Genomic DNA, 17,561 nt, shown 5'->3' on the forward strand with positions numbered 1-17,561 from the left:
ATAAGTTTTGTATTTTGATTATCTTTTTGGCAGCCTTAGAAACTACTAAGTACCCATAAGCATATGGAGATTTAATGGAGGTGTGGGCAGCTATTGGTAAACAACATGTTAGCTTGGTCTCTGAAGTTCATAGAGTCAGTGGGCCCAGAACTGAATGTTTACAGTCATAAGATACAAATAATAATAGCAAGACAATGAAGTCTATAAATCACTTGGATATCTATTAGTATCACCATATAAGGTACATGAAAAACTGCACTCAGATAAGGTGCATACAAAAATACATAGGTATATATATGATTAACATCTCAGTCTTTATACAAGCTGAAGACGGAAAAGAAACCTCTCACTTCCTTAATGTGTTTCATATTTTAATTTATTTAATCTCAACTGTTGCATTAAGTTCTATGTTTGATTGCAATACCTTTATTAGTTAACTCAGGTCTAAAAAGTACAAAATAGCACTTGGGAATAAATATACAGACGACAAGCCCACAGCTTGAAGTCAAAATAGCAAATATCTCCACAGCCACAACATATTTCCCCCTAGTGCTCAAATAAGCTGGAACAAATGATATCCAGACACTGCAGAACACCAGCATACTGAAGGTGATAAACTTGGCTTCATTGAAAATATTGGGCAAATTCCTGGATAAGAAAGCAACAAGAAAACAGACAAAGGATAGAAATCCCATAAATCCAAGAACACAGTAAAATCCAATCAATGAACCCTCATTGCACACTGCTAATATTGTCCCAATTTCATCTTCCATGTTATAGTATGGAAATGGAGGAGCAATTCCCAACCATAAAGCACATATTATTAATTGACACAAAGAACAAAAAATAATGATAGAATTAGACAATCTGGGCCCCAAGAGGTTCCTCAACTTGCTTTCTGGCCGAGTGGCATTGAAAGCAATAATTACAGTCACTGTCTTGGCCAAAACGGAGGAGACTGAAAGTGTAAAGGTGATTCCAAATATTGTTTGCCGTAAAAGGCATGTTGCCTTGATGGGATGACCAATGAATATCAAAGAACAAAGGAAACACATCTTGAGAGATATTAGGAGAATATAACTGACTGTTTGGTTGTTTGCTTTCATAACACGGGTATTTCTGTGTTTTGTAAAAAATGCTGTGATTACACAAGTCAAAGAAAAGAGCAAAATGGATACTGCTGTAAAGAATTCCCCCAGAGGTTCACTGTATGATAGGTAAGAAATGTCTTTAAAGATGCATGCGTCTCTGTTTAAATTAGGCCATTGGTCTTCTGGACATTTACGACACATTTCCATATCTACATAGAAAAAACAATGTTATTAAATCACAAATAAAACATATTTATAAACATGACAAATGCAGCAAACTATATAAAATAGAGATGTGCTTTTCGGATTTTATCCAATCCAACATATCCGAGAATTGGTGTTCCGAGTGAAACCGAGTCATGAACAGGTTTTGGTACCAATTTCATACCTCAAAAGGTGGTAAAATGTAATTTCAGGGAAACTATTGATGGAAAACTTGCGAGAGTTTTGGATCGATATCTCCTATACATAGCCCTTCCTCGGTTTATCATCTACCATTTTAGAACAGACAGCACGTAGAGAGGATGTTAGCTGCAGTGCTCTTCTGTGAAAATATTGTATAAAATTAAAGTACATAACACAGAGTTAAACAGGGTGAAATAATGGCAGAGAAAACAATAGAACAGTTGTGATTATGTAAAACAGTTCTTTAGGGAACAGTTTGCTGATCAATTGGCTTAAATTTCAAACAGTCAGATTGTTTAGATGGAGTAGTGGCTACTGGTTGTTATTAATGAATATATATAGTAGTAGTTTATAGACTGAGTTAGATACATTTTGAACTAACTAGTATATTTAGTGGAGAATAACAGTGTGCTTTTGCTGTATCAAAACTGCATGTAGAGTTGTACCGTAGGACTGAACAGATTTCAAATGTCAAAATAAAAATAACCAGCATAAATATTACAGAGTCAGTATTGCTTTATATAAAGGCAAAATAGTGCAACATCAACATTTAAAACATCGCACAATAAACAATACTAAAGGTACCAAAAAAATTCTGAAAAGACTATAATAGTACCAATGAATTATCGACTACTTTATCTGTGATCATATTTCTGCAGCATACAGAGCTCATTATTTACAGTGACAGTGACATCTGTATTAAGTTGGAAAAAAACTGAGTGTTTGTTTCTGAGGGTCAGCAGCAGAACCCTTCAATAAAGACTATATTCTAAACTTCTTTTTCTTTTTTTAATACTTGTCAAGTTGTTAAGGGTCATTCGGTGATATCTATATTAAGTGGGAAAATAAGGGTGCTTGCGTGTCAGGGTATTTCCTGGGCATTTTCAACATTTAGAGACTGCTTGTAGAAATGTCATCTACTAAGCTACCAACTAAAGCAAGCCCATTAGATTAATTAAACAAAAAAAAAATTACTGTAAGGTGCAAGAGAAACAAATGCTGAAACAGTGCACACACACTAAATTTGGAATGTTAGACAGCATGCATCATGGAGCATGAAAAGGCAGTAGCAATCATATGTCATTAGATGGACAGAGGCATCAGTAGATATTTAGTCAAGTAGATATCCAATTGTAAAGCGCTACATATTTGGCGGTCGCTATATAAATAAATGATAGACGAAGGTGGTCTGCACCCATACTAAAACTTTAAAAGACTATGCACACAATTAATTTTGAACATAACAGAGCATCAATCATACACACTGATGCTACAGAAACAAGCAGAGGTCATTGAATGGACAGTGGCATGAATGAACAGAGTTAGACATTTATAAAAGTAAATAGATGAAGGTGGCTTGCACCCATACTAAACAATTCAAAGATTAGTACTATGCGCTTCTTGATGGGCAGAGCATTCATCAGAGGCCAAGACGAGCTTTCAAATACCTTGTTTTACTTAAGTGATTGTTTATGCTAAATGTAAGGTAGATGTGGGCCATAATGTTGCCCTTGTGAATCAAGCAAGGTGGCTCTGATATACATGCCAGTTACCATGTATATCTACATCCAGCTACCATGTATCTACATACCATTGTCCAGTTTGACATTAAGATGTCAACCTCGATATGTCCTTTTGGCTAAGCTCAAGTGTGGTATCTGACCTAGTATGGTTGGTTCGGGTTGCCCTGAATGGACGGGTCCTCTTGGTTTGATTTTGGAAGGATGGTGTTGTTTGAAGCCCGAGGTGACTGTGCCTCCAGGGGACAGGGCTCATAGGTAACCGGAAATGCAGTGGTGGTGGGCCTGTAACCCTCACCTTGCACAACCCTGGGGTAAAGGGGATTGCCTAAGACTTGCAGCAGAGGTGGTCCCAAAGACCCAGGTATATAAATATGGTATGTACATAAATATGGCATGTATAACACAGCCCAACAAAAAAAATATTTTTTTTAGTAGTGATGGATATTCAAACAAATTTAGGATATTTTGTGGGTGCTGAATTAAAAAAGAAAGCATTCTTTTTCAAATTGGCTCTAGTTCTTGAAATAATAGATACCCTCAACTAACAGCTAACTTAGCCATAACCCGTGCATATGGGAATTTATCAGAAAATTGAGAGACACGCAACCATTCTAGGTGTTCACTCCATGATCATCCTAGAATATTCCCTCTCCGTATATAAGTGATTGGCCACCCAATCAGCAGTCAGTTGGAAGTTGAGCGGTTTGCGTTGTCTATTGTGTTTTACTTGTTTCTCATACATGTTATACATTTCTATACATGTAATTAGTGTAAATAAGTCATGTTGTATATGGGATGGTTGTAGTAACACTTTGAATATACAGAGTGTTTCAAGTAAGAATAAAGTCAACTGGTTGACAGGGAACAAATCATTCTCCCACCGTTTCATATTAAGCTGGGACTAATGAAACAATTTGTTGAAGCTTTGGATAAAGATGACAATTGCTCCAAATACATTTGTAGATCGTTCCCTGGACTAAGAATGGAAAAACTTAAAGCTGGAATCTTTGATGGCCCTCACATTAGTGAACTAATCAAGTGTTCTAATTTCACAAAATGTATGAATGGTGTTGAAACTTCTGCCTGGTGCAGTTATGCTTCAATTGTCAAGAACTACTTAAGTAACCACAAAGTAGACAATTATGAGAAACTGTTGCAAAACATGCTCACAAACTTTAAAAATGTGGGTACTAATAAAAACATAAAGGTGCACTTTCTCCATAGCACTTACACAGATTTCCAGATAATCATGGTGATTTTATGTTAAATTATGCCTATGTTTCTGTACAGTAGATTCATTGGACCATTGTCCCTATTTAGTGTTTGTAATATTCTGAAGAGTCTTTGTCAATGACACAAATGCATGTCATGCAGTACTGCTTTATGTTACATTTTGATCACCCCCAATGTAGTTCAACTGTTCCTATATAAAAATTTAAAATTATTAACAGTAAGGGAGCCATATAGTATTCCTTTATTTCAACCTGCTGTTTTGAAATGCAACTACAGTATAGACATAGGTAAGCTCAGAGGATTATTAAAGGTATATGGAACCCCCCCTCTAGTCCAGGTGTACTGAACAAGATATGCATAGAAACTGCTGCACTTTTATCTCTATTACAGACAAGACCATTCACTGACTCTTTTCCCCGGAGCATTGTGAGTAGTTCGTTATATGTACTGTATGCCTAATTTACTGCCAAATTACTTTGTATGCATTTCATTAGGTCAAACAGTGAGATCAGACACCTCCCAAACTATAGGAACATACTTATATTCATTATACTAACTTTGCCTTTTTCGAGTAGAATGGTGGGATTGGGGGATATGTGACAGATTCTCAATTGTGCCATTTGACCATAAGAAATTTGCTCCATCTGTCCACAATCCTAAGGGTACAACACATATGGCCTGAAATAGTTTAAGACATTCTCCATTTACAAAGCATATCTTGTGGGGAAACACTGCGCATGCACAGAAACAGACACTACGCCAAAGAGCGCTAACTATGCTCCTCCCAGGGAGCTATATGGGATATGACTGTATGGGCAGCATCCAATAATGAGGTAACAAAGCCTAAATGGCCTAAATCATATTATAGAGCCCTCTAATAGTCTAGAATATAATATACTATTAAACAACAATTTTTCTGAGTATAAAATGCAGGCCCCAATTAGCCAGCACATTGGTAAAGGCTGGATGCCTGGATAGATCTAGAACTGCCCTCTCTCCCTCTATGGTGCTACCAACTGTGAACATTTTGGATTTAACCTCTGGTTACACAGTTGTGGGCACTAGTAAACTGCACTATGATTAGATAATAATGACCATATTGCTGCTGTTTCTCATGGAACACGAGCTCTTTATGGAAAAAAATAATGCTACTTTAATATACAATAAAGAAGAAGGCTTAATGTACTGTACCTGTCCAATCCATGATGGTAATGACCATTTATACTTTGATGGTATTGTGGTAGTCAATTTACTATGCAGGTTGCGGCATTCCTAATATGTTATAGCTACCAAACAATGCCATTGGCAGAGAACAAAAATGCTTGCACTAATCTCTACTTTAAAGTTATCCCTCAAAACCATACTGTACATGCACCTGCCTAGTGCACAAACATTTCTCCTGTGATGTCATATCTTTTTTTTTTCTTCAGAAAGGTGAGGAGCCTATCCCTCTTCATACATGATCTCCATTGTGTGTGTCACGTGTCTTTATAAATCTAAAACTTATACTTTATTTATGACCCCCCTAATCTCCTGTCTCATTTGTGTTCTATTGCCTACATATGTCTCTTTTACCTATTGCTTCTTCTATTCCAAAGACATAGCCCGGCTTTCATGCGCAATAAAATGGCCATATGCATGGAAAACTGGGCAGCCAAATTTTCAGAAGGCTCAAAAAAAAAAAGTGTCTGGTGCAGGAATCTTACCATAAAGTGATTGTATATGTGGATTATTAAGTTACATAACTTATTTTCCATATTTGAGTCATTAAGGAAAGTAAGGCAAAAAAAAGGAGTAAATGTTCTCTGAAACAAACCATGTTACGATGCAAAGGTTGCAAATTAGTTTATTATTGTGCACATAAGTTACATACTGGCCGTTTTTTCATCTAGCACACCAATACCTGATAGCTTTATTTTTACACAGAAATTTAAAGTTGATCTAGGACATGCCCTACCCCAACTATAAATCTAAACCCATATTTTAAATTTACCCCCCCCCCCTACAATGCAACATGGTTTTGCCCAGATGCAAAGTTACTCCTTTTTTATGCTTTACTCTACTTAATGACTCAGGCCCTTAGTCTGCTTATATTCCAAATGTGGGCATTAAACCCTGTATGTTGTCTGTGCCAGACTGTAGTGTTATTTGTTGCAGGTTATTATTTAAAGATGTTTAGTGCTACCATTTTGTTAAATAAACTTATTTATTTTATTTTGGATATTTGCCTGGGTGATTTTGAACCTTGGATAGGTACCGGGTGGGCCAGCTGTGCGGCACAGAGGGTTACATTAAACCCGGTATCTTCACAGTAATAAGTATACAATTAATGAAATAAATAAATATTAAGAGCAACTGTACAAGATAATATGTAACAATGAGACATTAATATATTACTGTACTAGTGAGTATGTCACTAGAGATGGTAAAATATTGGGATTAACTGTACTGAAGATTGTTATTAGAAATATTATTATAGTAAGATTATCTGTACTAATAAGAACTATGTAAAATAGTAATAAGTCAACTAATTTGAAATAAAACCTCTACAGTAAAACAGTAAATTCTTAAATTTAAATCAATTATAATTACAACAATAGAATACTAAAACTAGTAGGGAATACTGCCAATGGGTTCATGCTTCTGCTGTGGCCTCTCCACTTCTCCTTTGTGTGGGTCTTTCTACCCAGCTGTTGACCTAGAGCAGGGGTAGGCCACCTGCGGCTCTCCAGGTGTTGTGAAACTACAAGTCCCAGCATGCCTTGCCAGTAGATAACCAGCCGATAGTTGGCAAGGCATGCTGGGATTTGTAGTTTTACAACACCTGGAGAGCCGCAGGTTGCCAACCCCTGACCTAGAGGAACAATATCCACTTGCAAAACAGGTGAGGAACTTGAATACATAATAAATACAGATGTAGTTTTGGACCCACTGTATGCCCTTAAGTTGCTCAAGTTGAAAAAGAAAAAACTAAAGACAGTGCTAGTATAAAATAAATTAAAACTTTTTTATATGAAAAGTCTAAATAATGTAGTGTAATTTAGTATAATGAAAGTCAGAATAATTTAAAAATATGTCAGTATATGGCAGAATAACATGAGCGAATCATGGAGATGGCTGCAATATAAAACTATTTCTTTGGAAAACAAACAATCTAATACTAAAATACATGGATCAAATATAAAAGTATATGTAACATGCAGATCAAGAAATCAGGATAAAATTAATATCTTACATAGAAGCAGGGACTGTCTTGTGACCAATTGCTCAAAAGTGAACAAAAATGACAAATAAGTTAGATAAGGTCTCTCCTTTCCCCAAAAAAATCTGACCACCTCTTAAACATTAGCCTAAACTCTAAACACTTTGTACTAGAAGATCTTTGTCGAAGAGTGTCTCCTCAAATACCCACAAGGTATCTTGTTTTGAGAAAGTTAATCAAATATGCTTTTGGAGTGTGGGAGAATGTTCTGGTCGCGAATCAAAATTATGACCCCCAGCACTGTGAGGCAAAAATGCTAACCACTATGCCACAATCTTTAGAAGTAGGGCTGGTAGACTACAATGAAAAATTAAAATTATAATTTTTAGGGTACGTATGAAGCCTTGGAAGCTAGTGGATAAACTGATTGGAGGAGGAAATGTATTCTTGGAAGTGACGAGCAGCAAGGGAGAAGTGTTAGTGGCAGGAGAGGGGAGAGGCAATCAGTGGGGTGGTGAGGCCATGCTTGATGGCATGCGGAGAGGACGGGAAGAATTGAGGATAGATATGAGATTGTAGATGAAGGCCAGAAAGCAGTGGCTGAGGGCTTTGAAGGTGAGGGTCAGGAGTTTAATCTGAATTCTTTAAGCCAGTGCTAGAAAGTGGCAGAGGGAGAGGAGGTTACAACAGTAAAGTCATAATTTATGAAATTTCAAAAGTGCAGCAAAAATGTCATTTGGTGACATCAGACAAAGGTATTTCACCCATTTTTGCAGTGAAACACAAAAATTTGGTGGCCAAGATGGCACGGTCTGTGGGGATGCAAAATGTTGCATCTTCTAATAGAAGAAACTTGGTGGAACAGGACTTTGCTTCATGACAAAGGGCTAGGCACATGAAAGTGTGTGCTTATGCAGTCATACGCAAAAATTAGATTTTGTTTTGTGGGATGAGATGATTTAAATGGGAAAGATGCATTTAGTGGCAGTCACTATTTTGTAGGTGTTGCACAACATTTTCCTTACAGCAATATTGCAAGAATTGTATGGCTACTCAGAGGCAATTTATTCAAAACAGTTATATAATGTGAAATTAAATATGGAAGGAGGTGGCATCTTTTGAATTTTTTTAAATTCAAGAATCATTCTAAAAATGGTAGTTAGGTGCTGAAATCATTTTTAATTACCTGTTTGATTGGAAAACTCCCATTCTCGGCAGGGTACACATTCATAGCAGCAGGCAGCTGATCCCTTTCCTGTAGATTTTCTATATCCAGGGAGACACATTGTACTACAAACAGACGGTGGAGTCTATAAGGTGAAAAATATGAGCATTAATGTGTTGTAATTGGTGTAATATTATATATATATAATGTCTAAAAAGTATTCAGTGTATAACACAGAAGTAGGGTTTAACATCAATGTAATTAATAGCAAACATTGGAAGGCTGGGATTGTTGTGACTGGTTTTTAATTATTAGCCATACCCGACAGAGGCTGTTGGCTACTTTAATGGCAATCCCTACTCTATTACACTAATACAATGCCAAAATATTCAGATCAGGTATTCCAAACTTTGGTCATTGCCTCTTTGAACATAATTCCAGCTAAAAAATTCATAGATATTTCACATTCCATAATTAGGACAATAACATAAACATTACACATATGATGCTTACACTACAACACTCTAATACAAAACCTCATCAAATGCCCCAATTAGCTTTTGAATTGTGCAAACGACAATGTTATGTTTATGCCTTATATTTGGCACATTGTTAAACATGTTTGCCTGATTACTAGAGATTTTCAATTAAATTAATTAAATTGATCCACAAGAATAAGCAACACTTGAAAATATTTACAAGGGGAACACTGCCAGATCCATTGTAAAAATCCAGACATAAAAAAAAAACATTAAAAAAAACAGCATAATGCAGGATGTTGAAAATTATAAATAAGGACTTGATTTTAAGCAGAAAGGTTCAGTTGCTATCATAAGGATTAAGAAGTTGGTTGCCCTAGATAAATATTCACTTTTTCCTTCCACTTGAATGACCTACATGTCAGCATAGTGTAGGTGGCAGCTGCACAGGGAATCAGGATCAGAGCAGTGAAGAGCCAGATAAATTAACTTCCAAAGCCGTTGGCACAAATGTAGGTTATTTCAAGGCTGCCACCAATACCATAGTGACAGATATTTAATTATTCACTAATTTATTAGGGAAGAATTTTAAGGTGAGGAGAGTGACAAAGTGTTGGGTCAGAGGGGACTTGCCCACTTCTGACAAGAGGCAGTCATTAGCAATACACATGGGGGTGAATTTATCAAGCTGTGAGTTTTCAGCAGGTTTGAAAAGGGGAGATGTTGTCTTTAGCAACCAATCAGATTCTAGATATCATTTATTTAGTACAGTCTACAAAATGATAGCTAGAATCTGATTGGTTGCTTTAGGCAACTTGTCCTCTTTTCAATCCCGCAACTTAATAAATTTACCCCATGGTTTCAAATCAGAGGAAAGTAGCAGGTTCAGTATGTGCGGGTGAAAGTGGAACAAACCATTTAGAGCAGCTTTTGCTACAGCTTTCTCTAGATGCATCCAGCTGTACATCGCTACCAAATGCAACAGTATTTCCTTAGAAGCACCAAGTGTGTACAAAATGAAGAGAAAGTGCACAGTGAGCCCCAAGACCACCAAGCAGCATGTTTTCATTGCTGCAAACAGAGGGTGTTAATTGCGCGTATGACCCAAAAAATCAAATTCTCATAAATGCAATGAAATTTCAACAAATCAGTCAATAATCTGTAACCAAAAGCAATCTGACAGTTCTTTAGCATGTGATAACTCGCTTTCTTGTTTTTACAATGTCCTATTATTTTTTCTCCTGGTGGAACCAGATAAATCTGAATAGCAAAACAAAAACCACCATATTCAAATCCATATAAAGTTTTCAATTACCCTGTGGGTATACGCTTACTCCACTGGATCAAACAGCAGACATGTAAAATAAACAAATCTCTGCAGGACACCGGCAGCCTCTTTCTGCGCTAGTATAGATCACCAGGGATAGCGTCTCACTGGGTCTGTGATCCCCCATTGCCACCAACGCGCTTCGATTATAATAATCTTTGTCAAGGTGTGGGGGAAACTCAGATAATGTCCAGCATTTTGAATTCTTGAAAGCCAATGAAAACAGCTTCACTCCATGTGTGAATAATTAATGAGCTAGCTTCACTGGTTTGCTAATTGTGATCCACCCAAATGTAACACATGATCTAATCCCTTAAATTACAATACATTTCTGTTAATAAGCAATTGAAATAAATATACACAAAATATAACATTATTCTCAATTGCTGACATAGAATCATTCATATTATAGACACAATGCATCAAAGGATGATCCTATAACATAAGTACATCCAAAGGGGCTAAAAGATCTAAAGACACAATCAAAATAAAACTTCATCTTTCCTCAAATTGATATTATAAAAAGACATTATATATTTTTTTTCTATTCTGCCCCAACATTGGGATCAAACTCCTAACCCTAAATACTATAAATGGAAGGTTATCCTCTGTGTCCTAGGAGCCTTTTATTCAGACTTTTAACTTTGAAAGTAATAATGAAATCCACTCGTGATTTTTGTTTTGACGTCAATAAATTTTTATTGAGTTTTACAAAGTTAAATGGGGTACAGAAAAAAGAAAGGGTTACAAGCACAGTTGAAGGAACAAACAAAAGGGTAACAAAAAGGGGGGGAACCCCCACGCAGGGGGTAGTCACTCAATTGAAACAGCGATCTTATAACATGCACGTTACTTTAAGAAGCAGAAATAAAATATACACATTGGTCTTTCTCATAATACACCACATGGGGACATATTAATACCTAGGTAGCTCAAATGACACACAGGCAGAACCTATTCATTAGGCTGGGGTTCCTTTTTGAGGGCTGTTGGGGAGGGAGGGGGAGAAATATTTGAAGCTACTCGTGCTCTGCCGGAGCCCTCTGTGACATATTCGTGCCAGCTAAACCATTTGAAAATTGGATTGGAGGCGGATGACGTATAGGGCACATCTGTTGTTTCCATTTCGAAACTATACTGGATCTTAGACACGACCTTAGTGATGCAGGGGGGAGCAGGGGACTTCCAGTTCTGAGCTATTGCTGCTCTAGCGGCTATTAGTATGTGTCCTAATACATAGCGCTTATAGTTAGGGATCACAGACTGGTATATATGTAGGAGGGCTACCTCCGGGTCAAGAGTGACAGAAACTTGCAGGACCTCCGAAATCAAAGTGGATACCTCGCCCCAGAATGCCTGGATCACCGGGCATGTCCAAAAGACATGATAAACATCTGCTATCTGACCACATTGACGCCAGCAGAATTTAGACTTACTTGGCTATATCTTATGAAGGTGATCCGTGGTGAGATAGAGCCGATTGAGGAGCTTAATATGCATTTCGGTATGATTGATGCATCTAGACATGCGGTGTGAGGAAATGTAGATCTTTTCCCACTGCTGGAGGGAGAGAGTCATACCAATATCTGCTTCCCAACGTGTCTGAGTCGGAGTCTTGGAGGCTGGGACCAGGAACTGGGAATAGCGGTACCAGAATGTTATTCCTCCCCTACTACCCGCCTTTGTTAATCTATCTAGAACCTGAGCTGGTAATGTGGACAAAGCATGGGGGGTCCTGGAGGCTGCCCCCACCCAGTGTCTAATTCGCATATATTTAAACATCTCAGACTGAGGCAGATTGTATTTGTTCCTAAGCACATCGAAGGGGAGGAAAAGGGTCTGCGCAAACATATCCGCCAGAGAGACTATCCCTTTATTTTTCTATACAGTAATATTGATATCCGGCATGAGTTTTGACAATGCTTGGAGGGAAAGATTAAGGGAAGGGAGTACAACGTCCTTGTGTGACCCAATAAATTTATCCCATACTCGTAAGGCATCCGAGATGGAGAGTAATTTACGGGCACCCGGTGGGCGGCCTGACCTAGGAATCCAAAGGAGATCCAGCAAGGGGAATCCTGCATATAAAGCCCTCTCGATATCAACCCACGGATTAGCTGCATGAGGTAGTGACCAATCTCGGAGGCAACTCAAAACACAAGCATCCTGGTAAAGCGTTAAGCTGGGAAGCAATAAGCCGCCTCTTGACTTTGGTAAAGACATACGTTTGTATGTAAGGAGGGGGCGTTTCTGCCTCCAGACATATGACATCATCAGAGTGTGGAACCTATCCATCATTCGTTTTGGTATGATATAGGGTATGGTACGGAAGATATACATAAGTTTTGGTAGCAACATCATTTTAAAAGCCGCTATGCGCCCCAGCCAGGAGACCTCAAAGTCATTCCAGTTCTTAGTCAGTGAGGAGAGGTGAAGATAAATCGGGGAAAAATTAACTTCAAACACCGCAGATAAATTTGCCGGGATATGAATACCTAGATATGATAGGGAATCTTTAACCCACACAAAACTTTTGTAAGCTTGAAAGGGAAGATTGTGGTATATTAATGGGAAGGGCTTCGGATTTTGTGATGTTCAGTTTATAAAATGAAGCTTCGCTAAACCGGTCTAGAATATGCTTCAAAGTTATCAATGAGGTCTCCGGGCTGGTTACAAACAGAAGGACATCATCAGCAAAAAGGCACACCGACTGTCTATGTGGATGGATGTCAATACCTGGGAAGTTATCCGCCTGCCGGATTGTGTGGGCCAGGGGTTGTATAGCCAAGACGTACATTAAAGGGGAAAGGGGGCACCCCTGCCTCGTGCCATTAGTGATGGGAAATGAAGATGATAGGAAACCGTTACTGAAGACTTTAGCGGAGGGGCCTTGATATAGGGCTAGTATGGAGTGAAGAACTCTTCCCTGTATACCAAACTTGCACAAAACCTCCTTCATATACTTCCAATGAAGTCTGACAAAGGCCTTTTATGCGTCTAAAGAGAGCAGAATAGCTTCCTCCGAGAACCCAGAGAGGAGGTCCACAACATTTAATATGCGTCGAGTGTTATCCGAGGCCTGGCGGCCTACTACAAAGCCTAACTGGTCCGGATGTATCAGTTGTGGTAAGAGGGGATTCAGACGATCAGCAATCCACTCGTGTTTTTTAGTAATACAAAACAGTAATCTTTCTTTTAAGAAGCCTTCCTCAAAATGCATCCATAAAAACAAGCCATAATATTTGATTACAAAGTTTCCAATAATTAATACTTGTATGTTCAGAGATTAGTTGTTATCCTACATATAGTACTCCCCTATAAATAACTTTGATCTTTTTTATAAATTGATTTGGGAGCACTTAGGGATCACATATTTCACCAAGTATCAGTAATCCACTCCTCCCTCAAAAGAGATATCTTATGCTTGATTTTAATATTCAAATAAAGCTTCTTGTCCCTAAATATAATCCATAGGGGATTGCGTTTTTTACCATTTGGGCGTTTTATTCACAACCTTTATCTATGAACACACCAATATTTTACACTCAAATTAACGAGTGCAAAATCTTCTTTTCCTAAATCGCAAAAAAAATCTATACATACATAGATAAAACCATAAGGGACTCCCCTATAAAAAAAAACACAACTTCTGCACTTCCTAATTCATATGTGAAATTAATATTATCTATAAATACCAATTGCTGGTCACAGACATTGCATGGCCCACCTATTTAGACACCTCAAATGTTGTGCTTAATTCTTTTATTATAGTAACACCATAAAAACATACGTTTAGTAGGGGTATATTATTTTTAAAAAATCTATTCTAAAAGAAACCATATTAGCTCAAAATCGCTGTTTAATCCTCCCGGGGATAATGAGTTAAATTGGTAAATAAAACGCATCTCAAATTGTGCTAATCTGAAGCTGGAAACTTTCTTTCTCCAATCTCCCTCTATTCTTATGATTCCACAGAAAAACACTATGATATGAATACTATGCGTATGCTCTAGTTTACAATCATAAGAGAGAGAATGTAGGGGATAACCTTTCCTAATGTTACTCAAATGTTCAGCACATCGGGCCTGATTCATTAGTGATCTTATCTTGTGCAATAGTTAAGATGCTTATTTTAAGAAGAAACAGGGAGATAAGAGTGAAGTTAAGATAGATTTTCATCTTAACTTAAGAAATTCTTCACTTACGCAGTTGATTTTGCTTCTTATCAGCATGCACAGACCGGATTTGCTTAAGATAAGCAAAAAACGGCAGATAAGATCACTAATGAATCAGGCCCATCTTTCTTTAAGCTTTCTAGAAGTTCTCTCTATATATTGTTTCTTAAATTCGCATTCTATAATGTAAATGCAATTTTTAAAGTAACGTAATGAACTCATTAATATGATGTACATAATTAGTGGAAGTATATTTAACCTTCTCTATCTTCCTGATTTTGTTTTTTACATTCCTACACATCAAACATGACCTACATATGTGGAAACCTTTATATGTAACGTTATCTTCTTTTCTTTTTAGAATAACAGCTCTTGACCATGTGACTTTTTAAATAGCCTGCTTTTCTTTATATAAACCGGGGAGTGTCAGATATTATGTCTTTCAAATTTGAATCCCTACTTAGGATTGGCCAATGTACAGTGGAGATTCCCTCAGAGTAGTGAGGTACAGATAGGTCTGGTACACAATAGCAGCTGTCCATCACGCCAAAGGAAAATCCAAATAGAATAATGTGGTCCAAGCCAGGTCTGGTACACATGGGCAGATGACAGTCTAGCCGAGGGAAGTCCAGCAAAAATAGTGAGGTCCGAGCCGGGTCTGGTACACAGGAGCAGATGACAGCCGTGGAGTCAAGTGTGTAACCTGTTGTTCTGACACAGGGCTTGCGTCAGAGCGCGATTTATATACAGAAGACAGGCGGAGTTTTGAATTTTCCACCGGGAGTCACATGATCGGTACTGCCGGAACAAGGAAGTAGCAGACGGCCGGCTGCACGAAGATCGTGCAGCTGGTAAGTATTACACTATCTAACCATTTATGATAATGATTACTTTTAATTGCAATATTTTAATTGGAATCTGTTGGTTTATTATAATTTTGGGTAAGTACTAGATCTAAAAAATGAACAATTTCTTAACTGTTTTTCAAATGTAAATTTGATATTTAAAGAATTCAAATTTAGTTTTGAACAGAATTCTTTTTAATGATGTATTCTCACCTTGTCATATGACAAAAACATTGTCTATATGTCAATGACATAGGACCAGGTTCGCCCCTAAATTGGAATATTGCCAAATGTAAAACTCCTCCCACCATCCCATGAACATATTGGCATAATTAGGAGTGATGAATAACATAAAGAAGGAAAAAGAAGAAAAGTACTACCAATGCAGAAGGAACACTGGACAAGTAGCTGCTGAGTCTGATAGATTAGGGACACTTCTACATCAATTCAGATAGAATATCGAGGTGGATAGAAATAATAAATGGACACCACAATATAAAAAAATATTAAAATTGATTTATTTTTATTCTACTTTGTTAGTTTTGTTAGTAAAAAAAAAATGTTTCATACATTGGTGTGTGTGTTTTTTTGTTTCTTTTAATTAAATTTTCTATTCATGTATATTTGTACTATAAAGAAGGGACATTTTGAACATAAATTAATAGTTAATATACATTTATCCTTTTGCACTGGATATTAACTCCCAGACACTTTTAGACATAAGGAAGTTTGTGATGAGGGTAGCAGGGCTAAATAAAATATGACGTCAAAGTCAAGGGGTATGTTTACTAAACTGCCGGTTTGAAAAAGTGGAGATGTTGCCTATAGCAACCAATCAGAATCTAGCTGTCATTTTGTAGAATGCACTAAATAAATGAAAGCTAGAATCTGATTGGTTGCTATAGGCAACATCTCCACTTTTCCACACCCGCAGTTTAGTAAATCTAGCCCAAAGTCTTTACTGTAATAAACAAGGTATTTGTTTGCTTTCCACACACACTATTACGGGCTCAAAGTCATTATGCCATTATAATCATATGGGATCCAGTCACAAAATTGCCATAAATCATTACATTTTAAAGACAAAGTAAAAAAAACAAAAAAAAAGTTGGGTCTCCTAAAATACCTGAAACAACTGTAGGGTTGCCAGCCTATATAAGAACTATCAAAACATGAGGGGCCAAACAGCGTGGGTTGACCCTGATTTCATTGTTACCAGAACTAGGCTTTGCTTCCTGCATCATGGGGTACCCCAGCCATAATGGCAACTGACACCAGAGTAGTCAGAACTGGGCTTCATTCCCCAGAGAGATTTGCTGCATCCCCCACCCCCCAAGGGTTCCCACACCTGTGCTGAAAGCACTATGGCCCTTCCCACTCCCTGTGCGGTGTGTGGGGTAATATTAATAGTATAATCCATGAAATATTTTTGTTCCTTGTGCACTACAGGTCCCAGGATGACCAGGCTGCCATTAAGTAGTACTAGTACTACAAGCACAAGCATACTCCATGACTGCAAGTCCATGCTGGGACCTGTAGTGACCCAAAGAAACATGCAAATAAAACAAAGACACAAGTGTAAACATCATTTTTAACGCTATAAATCATACACACATCCATTGACCATGTTTATTGGTCACGTACATGAAGGGGCATTCATCTGTAACACATTGCGGTATTCGAATAAAACCAAAACCCTGGTAGATTATGCTAAATAAGCTCCTAAGATTTCCCCCGCAAAATAAGCTCAATCATCCTATTAATAACAAGCAGGAAATCCAAATGCCTAGTTTACTCTAACGTACATGAGCCATGTAGTCGTTAACAGCATACTTCCATGGACAAACACATTTGTACTCCAAGCCAAATTTTACTTTACATAAACTGTGTGCAATTAAATTCATCTAGCCATGTACCTTTATATTATTATTATTATTATCATTTATTTGTTAGGCGCCACAAGGTATCCGCAGCGCCGCACAAAGTACTAACAGTAGACTATAGAGGGTGAAACCATACAGAACAATGAACAAAAAGTACCAATACTTCAGAAACTCCGGCTCATCATATGAAGTAAAGATGGAGCGGAAGAACAGGTATGGAGACAGGAGGGGAG

The 17,561-nt window shown here is 37.5% G+C and overlaps 1 protein-coding gene across 1 annotated transcript in view; it reads right to left on the reverse strand.

Moving 5' to 3' along the window:
• Positions 1-398: 398 nt before the first annotated feature.
• LOC142108302 (vomeronasal type-2 receptor 26-like) overlaps positions 399-17,561 on the reverse strand; it is a 93,730-nt gene continuing 76,567 nt past the window's right edge. The window contains exons 7-8 of the mRNA XM_075191936.1: positions 8,641-8,764; positions 399-1,300 (exon numbers count right to left, since the gene is read on the reverse strand). Coding sequence (XP_075048037.1) covers positions 399-1,300; positions 8,641-8,764 — 1,026 coding nt within the window. The remainder of the gene's footprint in view (positions 1,301-8,640; positions 8,765-17,561) is intronic.

Source organism: Mixophyes fleayi, chromosome 12, assembly GCF_038048845.1.
Source record: "Mixophyes fleayi isolate aMixFle1 chromosome 12, aMixFle1.hap1, whole genome shotgun sequence".
Taxonomy (NCBI): domain Eukaryota; kingdom Metazoa; phylum Chordata; class Amphibia; order Anura; family Limnodynastidae; genus Mixophyes; species Mixophyes fleayi.